The sequence below is a fragment of the Chrysochloris asiatica genome, unplaced genomic scaffold, assembly GCF_000296735.1.
Source record: "Chrysochloris asiatica unplaced genomic scaffold, ChrAsi1.0 scaffold00151, whole genome shotgun sequence".
Taxonomy (NCBI): Eukaryota; Metazoa; Chordata; class Mammalia; order Afrosoricida; family Chrysochloridae; genus Chrysochloris; species Chrysochloris asiatica.
Window position 1 is genome coordinate 3,790,984 of NW_006408669.1, and position 8,152 is coordinate 3,799,135.

The 8,152-nt window shown below is 41.7% G+C and overlaps 1 protein-coding gene across 1 annotated transcript in view; it reads right to left on the minus strand.

The window, feature by feature from the left end:
• Positions 1-6,601: 6,601 nt before the first annotated feature.
• HK2 (hexokinase 2) overlaps positions 6,602-8,152 on the minus strand; it is an 87,309-nt gene continuing 85,758 nt past the window's right edge. The window contains exon 18 of the mRNA XM_006870781.1: positions 6,602-6,836. Coding sequence (XP_006870843.1) covers positions 6,692-6,836 — 145 coding nt within the window. The 3' untranslated portion in view covers positions 6,602-6,691. The remainder of the gene's footprint in view (positions 6,837-8,152) is intronic.

The following is an 8,152-nucleotide window of genomic DNA, read 5'->3' on the forward strand; positions in this document are numbered from 1 at the left end:
TAACTGATGGTACATGGAGGGGATTATAATCATTGTAATGAAACAAGGTGTATGATTTGTTGAATGTAAAACTGATGATATGCCCTGTAAACTTTCACTTAATCCACAATAAAAACCTTAAATTAAAAAAAAAAAAAGATTCTATGGGCAAAATATTGAATAATGCAGAAAGCATCCTAAGATTTAAAGAATATTCAGAGTCACTATACTAAAGAGAATTGGTGAATGTTCAACATAAAGGAAGAAGTCCAAGCTGCACCGAAGGCAGTGACAAAAAACAAGGCTCCAGGAATTGACAGAATACAAATCGAAATGTCTCAAGAAATGGATACAGCACTGGAAGTCCTCAATCACCTATGCCAAGAAATCTGAAAGACAACTACCTGGCCAATCAACTGATTGGAAGAGATTCACGTTTGTGACCATTTCAAAGATCAGTGACCCAACAGAATGTGGAAATCATTGGACAACAACATTAATATCACATGCAAATAACTTTTTGCTGAAGATTACTCAGAAATGTTTGTAGCAGTACATTTGAGAGGGAGCTGCCAGAAATTCAAGCCAGATGCAGAAAAGGACTTGTAACCAGGAATATCATTGCTGACATCAGATAATCTTGGTTAAGAACAGAGAGTAACAGATGTTTACTTTTGCTTTATTGACTATGCAAATGCATACAACTGTGTGGATCATAACAAATGATGGATAGCATTGAGAAGAATGGGAATTGCAGAACACTTAATTGTGCTCATGAGGAACCTGAAAACAGACCAAGAGGAGGCAGTCAGTAGAACAGAACAATAGTAGATGCTCAATGGTTCAAAATCAAGAAAGATGTGTCAGGAGTATATCCTTTCACCATACTTACTATGTCTATAGACTCAATAAATAATCCAAGAAGCTGGATTACATGAAGAATGAGGCACAAGGATTGAAGGAAGATTCATCAACAACCGGTGACATGCGGATGATACAACCTTGCCTTAGGAAGTGAAAGGATTTGAAGTATTTACTAATGAAAATTATGAAGAGTGAAATTAGTCAATCAACAAAGGGCAAACATTGTATGAATGAGGCCACTGTTTTAAAAGTTAAAAAAAAAAAAAAAAAGGTTTTCTTGATAAAACAATTCATGATGGTTATGGCGGTGGGGGGATAGGGAACTTTCTTCATGGGCTAGAGGGTAGACACATGTTAACATGGGTGACAGGGCTGGCAATAAACAAAAAGAGGGAACTTAGCAGAGGAAAGATGAAGGTAGCAGGAGACACAGGGAGAAATGCAATGATTAAAATTAATAGAGGTAAATGCTGTTAACTGTTGGTACATGAAGGGGATTGCAACTATGTAATGAAAAAAAGTTTATGATTTGTTGAATGTAAAACTGATGATCTACTCTGTAAACCTTCACTCAATTCACAATAGAAGTTTAAAAAAATATTTTTGACTCATATTGGCTATTTTCCTATTACACCCAGTAACAATTCGCCAACAACTCAATTCCAACTCATGGTGATTCCATGTGTGTCAGAGTAGAACTGCACACTATAGGGTTTTCAATGGCTGATGCACACTGAATGTTTGCACAATCTGGGGATGTACCATTGTTCACTCATACCAGTAGTATATGAGAACGCACCCATAATCTCACTGGTTTGACATCAGAAAAATACAGTGTGATTTTCATTTCTTTTCTTTCATCATTATTGAGGCTAAATTTTGGTCTTTTGGCCATCACCGTTTCTTCGTGTGCTGCCAGTTCACAATATTAGGGGATCCACATTAGAATTTTCTTCCTCTATTTGGCACCTTACAAGCGCTGGTGGCATAGGGAATTATGCAAGGTCAGCAGTTTAAATTCACCAGCTGCTCCATGGGAGAAAGAGGATTTCTGCTTCTGTAAAGATTTATAGACTCGGAAACCCTATGAAAGGGTCTCTATAAGTCAGAATGTCATTATGAGTCAAATCCAACTAAACAGCACACAACAATATCAGGCACCTTAAAGTAGTTGGGCTGTCCTTTTTTTTTAAGAAGAAAAAAAAAGTTTTTATTGTGAACTGAGTGATGCATGTGAGAACATCAGCTTTACACCATTCGTGCATCATCATATTTGCTTCCATTCCCTCTGTCCACCAGCACCCAGCCCCTCTTACCATGAGTCCAGAGTCCTCATTGCTGGTGTTGCTGCTTCTCTGGATAGGGTCCCACATTCCGCTTGTGCTCTTCTCCCTTGATAGCCCTAGGGTCCTCTGCTTCTGGACTGTAAGATTAACTATTGCCCCGTTTTTGTTAGAAAACCTCTACCTTTACAGTTGTGACAGTTGCAATTAGTCATGATAACAATTACTCACGATTGAATCATAAGAATTTTATCCCCCATCTCTTCTCACCAGATCTGTCTAGACAAGATGAAAACTATTCAGTAGGGACTCTACCCTCCCCCGCACACTCTTAAACTCAACTCCCTCTTGAAAACTTGTAAGCCAGTCACTTTGTACCGCTATCGCCCCCTCATTTTAGGTGGCCAATTTCTAAGTTGCCTGTCCCGGTCCACCCTGTATTCAGAGGGGATAGCATTGATACTTGATGTAAAGACTCATTTACTCTCAGTTGGTACCTTGAGCTACTACATCTATAAGTATAGGTCAAGTTCATCAAATTGTAGCAATTTATGCTCATTTCCTTCATCAAAAATTGTTTTTTTTTTAATCTTCCTATGGTCGAGTTCTGATGTCCTTTTAACTTTGGTCATCCTCCTTGATTAATTACTACTAAACAAGGCCGTATCTATAAATGTCTGCGGTATCACCGGAGATTTTTGAGGAATTTTTGCCAAAATTATTCTTTTATCTATTGGAGAGTGAAAGAAAAGTTGTTAAGAGATCAAACCAGACTCAAATGCTTTACAGAAGTTGGTGTAAAGGTCTTACAGTCTGATGTGAGTCACATCTGAGAGTCGTTGAGGGTTACACGTCAAAGGTGTAAACAATCATGCTCTTCAGTGGGGGCCTCACATATGGCTCAGGAAAAGCAGCCTTCAATTCCATTAGGTCTGCCTGAACTTCTTGAAGGGAAATATGTGACGGCAAAACCAAGACTTGGCTGCATTCCCCCCAAGCACAGATAAGGATCAATGAAATGCCTAATCAATCTACTCTACTTCTCTAACATCGCTAAATGGAAGGAATAAAATTCTAAATCAAATCAGTTTAATTCAGTTCCAATTCAACTAGACATATCATCCTTTCACTGACCCCAACCACCAGATCTCACAAATTTAAAGGGCACACTGCTCCAGAATGCCACGCCTGCCCAAGGCCTCAGACTCTAGCCACATGCTTGGGGGTCCCCATAACACCCTCACTTCTGACTTCCAGGCTCCAAATGAGGAGGTTCCCTCTACCGCATCAGGATACTAGTCTGAGTAAGCACAGTGGTGGCTACAGCCCTCCTCACATATGACCTGCTGGCTTCCACTACTCTCTCTGGTTTGACCATCTGCCAGCATGATCCCAGGACTCACAGAAAGTCCTATACTTAAATAAATGACTTTCAGTAGAGCAAAAAGGATGGACATAGGGGGAGGGCTGGGGGCTTCCCAACGTAGTGCTTCCAGGTCCCTAAAAGGGTGCGCTACCCGTCATGTGCACTGATGTCTCTCACCAACTAGGAAGCCCATAGAGCTTCCATGACCAGTTCCTACACTGTGCCTGAGGTCTGCTGATATCACTAAGTGGGTCTGTCTGGCCTGGTCAGCCCCGATCCAAGATGCACTTCATTAGCGAGAAGTGTGGTCTGAAGGTCTCACCAAAGACATTTCAATCACTAGGGAAATTTCAAGGTTTTAGAAGTTGTCTCCTAAAAACTAAGGACAAACACCAAGTTCTTTAGATAAAGTTCAAGGAGAATCCCACATGCATAAATTATTCATAGGACAGGCCAAGAAAGTACTGATGTGCCCAAAGGACAATTCTTAAAAAAAACAACTCATTAGTCATATTTTGAAAAATGTTAAAATTTATTATTAATAGTTAATTCAACTAGTTACTTATTATACACAATGACAATATCTCTCACTAGACTGGATACTCACGTATTTGAGGATGATCTGCTATTCAACACTTCCTCATCAAAGGGTGAGATTCACCATATTTACACAAGACAAAGCAGCATCAGAAAAGGGCTATCACCTACTCCTAGACACACAAACATCGAAATTGCATTTTTCAATACATCTTTAATAGCCACACACACGCAGACCTTATCTTTTTTCAAAATGTATAATTTCATAGGTGCCTACTAATCAAGTTTAAAAGTTAAAATTCATCTTTATTCATGGTCATATTTTAGTGATATACACATCTAGAAGTGTCTTCTGGCTTCTCTGTAGTACGAGGCATCCGCACTTCAGATCAGCTGGTGCAGGGAAAAGACAGTAAAGGGGGCTGCACAGGAGAGTGGCAAAATGAGACAAGAACAACTGACAAGGGCCAGTTCCTCTTCCCTCTGGGCTTCCCGGGAAGATCTAGACAAGCCGAGGGCTGAACAGTCTTCAGTATAACTCAGCTTGTTCCAAAACTATACAACCAGATTCTTCTCTCAGTACCAGTCTGATACGTTTACAAAGATAGGGTGCTACTGAGTCAAGAGCTTCTTTCCACCTTTCTGTTTTGACCCTTGTACACTAACCAATGGACTCCTGGATGGTGCTGTAGGATCAGCACTGGACTGTGAACCACAAGGCCAGCAGTTCAAACCTACCAGGTGCTCCTTAAAAACCCTATAAAGGATCACTATGGGTTGGAACCAACTTGACGGCACTTAACAACCACAACCCTATTCAATAAGTGCTACAAGACCATTCTCTCTTCTTTATGTGGTATTTAGCTTCAATGTGAGGATGTATCTGTGGATTTTAGGACAGAGGTGGGCTTCCAGATTCAGAATTCACTGGGCTCTTGAGTATGACATGGTGGCTTTTATGATGATATTCCCATTCCTTCCAGCAGTTAGACATCAACAAACCAAACCAAATCCACTGCAAAGAGTCAATTCGGACTCCTAGGCACCCTCTAAGATGGAGCGGAACTGCTCCTTAGAGATTCTAAGACTAACTCTTCACAGGAGAGGACAGTTTGATGCTTCTCCTGTGAAACCACCAACCTTGCAGTTCACAGCCCAAGACTTAACCCACTGCATCATCAGAGCTCCTTAGAGACATCAATACTGCCCGGAAAAACATACACATGGAACATCAGACCAACAGCAGTGCAGCCTAGGGAAGCACACAGACATTTGCAAAATCAACCCAAAGTGAAATTTTCTAGAAGGGCATGAACATGTTAAAAATGTTGTCCCTGAGAGGTTTTTGGTGGCAGCTGTTGAATTGTTTTGTTATTGTGCAATTAGATACGATTGAAAATAAAATGTTGGTGTCTTCTTTGTCTTGTCAGAGAGTATGAAAATATTACTGATTGCCCTAAGAATAAAGATTTCTAAGAAATGAATGAGTCAATTTGAAATGATTGTTTCCTTTGGTTAATATCACATGCAAGATTGCCAGGAAAGGCTTGAGACAGAGCTACAAGGTGCTGTAATTGAGCAACGATGGCCTAGCCGCCATCACTGTGCCCGGCCTTCCACGTTCCAATCCACAAGGAAAGGAGGCACAGGAAGCAGCTGCTTTGCTCTTCACTTTGAAGGGAGTCCCCTTCTCTTCCCCACAGGCAAATGAGGTATTTCTAATGACCAGTATCCTTACCTTTTGCCCTTTAACCACACTGATTTACCAATGAATCTGACAAGATCCTGCACATCTATATATACAGCAAATCAACATATAAATACATTGCATACAACCATTACATACAGTATCTAAAAGAAGAAGGTGCAGATCTACTTCACAAGCTAAAATACATTTCAAACATAAATTAAAATGAAAATACAGTGTTTTCCACTTTCCCAGGACAATCTTCAAAAAAAACAAACAACAAAAACAGAAAGCCCTCTCACCACCAAAGATTCATTGCTCATTGATGATTCTGCAGTGAGAGGACCGGCCGGCCACCCACAGAGCATTGTCAACTCTTGGCTTTGGTTTCACTTGCCCCGTGATTCCAGAAACCCAATAGGCAAATGCTTGTAGATGAGGTTGAAGAAGGGATTCCATGTGGATAGTCATGACTCCCCTCCAGTGCCGCCCCCTCCCCACCACGTTCTGTTTATGAGAGAATCAGGCTCAAGTTGGTGGTCCAGCCTCTGGTAGAACATACAATATCAACATTCCCACAGTGTGTGGTGTTCTCCCCAGAAATGTCAGGTTCAGGCTCCAAAGTGAAGTTTTCATATCTTTGCATTAGTATCCCCATCCTATAGGATTACATAGGGACAAGGAATTTGGCCAGAAAATCAGAATTTTAAATAAGTTTTAAGACAGCCAATGAAAACAGTTGTGATGGCTGTGAACGATTCCTTGCTTCAAATTGTTCTTATCTCAGGACGGAGGAGTCTTGTGCACCACGTTCTACAGTTAAGTATCCACAGAGGCAAAACCCAGTCAGATGGTGTCCTCTCTGCTAAGAAAAAGCCAAGGGTGTCTGGCACAAGGGATGGCACCTTATAATTTAAAATTACAACAGGGAAGAGGGGGGAGGCAGAAGAAGCCCCTTCCAAATGCAGGGACTCTCTATTGATGTCCAGCCTCGTGCATGCGGCAGGCAACGGCAGTGATAAGAGCTGCCCCTTTCCCACTGCCGTCCTCGGATTCCAGGAAGGATACATCACACCTGGGAGCCAGGTCCTTCACCGTCTCATGCATGATTTGAGCAAAGCTGAAAAAGGTGAGGGGAAGACACAAGAAAAAGAATGCCTTAGTCACGGTCGATTTGTGTCCACTGAGATGAGCCCCTAAACTGTGATGCTGGAAAACGAGGGATCATTATGGTGAGGAGGAGAATGAAGGAGATCACATACTGAATGCTTCCTCTGTGGTCACGTACCAGAAAGCTGGGCCTCCGAAAGGCAAGTCACATGGCTAAGTTCTATGTCTCAGTTGCCAAGTCAGGGAGCTGGGATTCGACTCTGGAACAAAGGTCTGGGATTCTGACAAATCTGTTCTTCAACTAATGAGTTGTGGGAGCCACAAGTGTGTTTTGCAGAAGAGCTCAACCTGTTCCTAAACTCTGGAGGGGAGCCAAGGACATATGATTTCATATTTTCCAAGGGAATTGCCTCACATCAAGACTCACAGCGACTCCAACATGCCATTAGAAGACATAGGAGCAGACATGGAGGGGTTACAAGGATCACAGATAACCCCCTTTTGATATGGGATATGAGAAAGATATACAGTCAGCCCTACAAAAGCCAGAACCTGTGTAGGATGGAAACCTGCCAGAGAAGGAAAGTTCAAATATTTCCCACTAAAACAAGCAATAGAAAAGAGGTTAAGACTGCACCCTGTCAAATGTAGAAAGCTTTCAAGACCTGGAAAACTAAGGCAATCCAGCTGAGTTCTGGCTCTCACAGCTTCACTTTGTGGTAACACAGTAAGGTTAGGATGAAGCTGAGGACATTGGTTCGTCAGACTGTGCCCTGCCACAGGTGGCTGGGCTCTGTCCCCCTCTCAATCCTCATCTGGGACAATCAGTGTTCACAAGACACTGATAATCAAGGAAAGCGGCTCACAACGTCTGAAGTTCTGCTCCTTGTCAAAAACTGTGCAGGCTCTGGATAAGCCACCTAACTCCTTGAAGTAAATATCACGAGAGCAGGTAGCAATTCAATCAAGGAATCTCTAGCTTTTTAAACCTCCACCCACACTCAGGCCAGGAACACTAATTTGTTTGTTCTTTTAGCCTCTAGATGAAAAGCATTCCTGGTAGGGTGGTCTTGGGGCACTTCCTGACTTCAAAATAATTCATTCTAAATCACATGCAAATAGGGGATGAAGGAGAGAAATAGTAAGAGGAGAGAGGTGGAAAAAGAGAGGAAAAAGAGGGGAAAGAAAAGGGAGTACAGCACTTTGAAACCCGGGGAGTCAGCAAACTTTTTCTATAAAAGGTCACGTTGTAAATATTTTCAGTTTAGTGGGCCATATGGACTCAGTTGCAATTACCAGACAATTCTAATGGGAAAATAGTTCTAA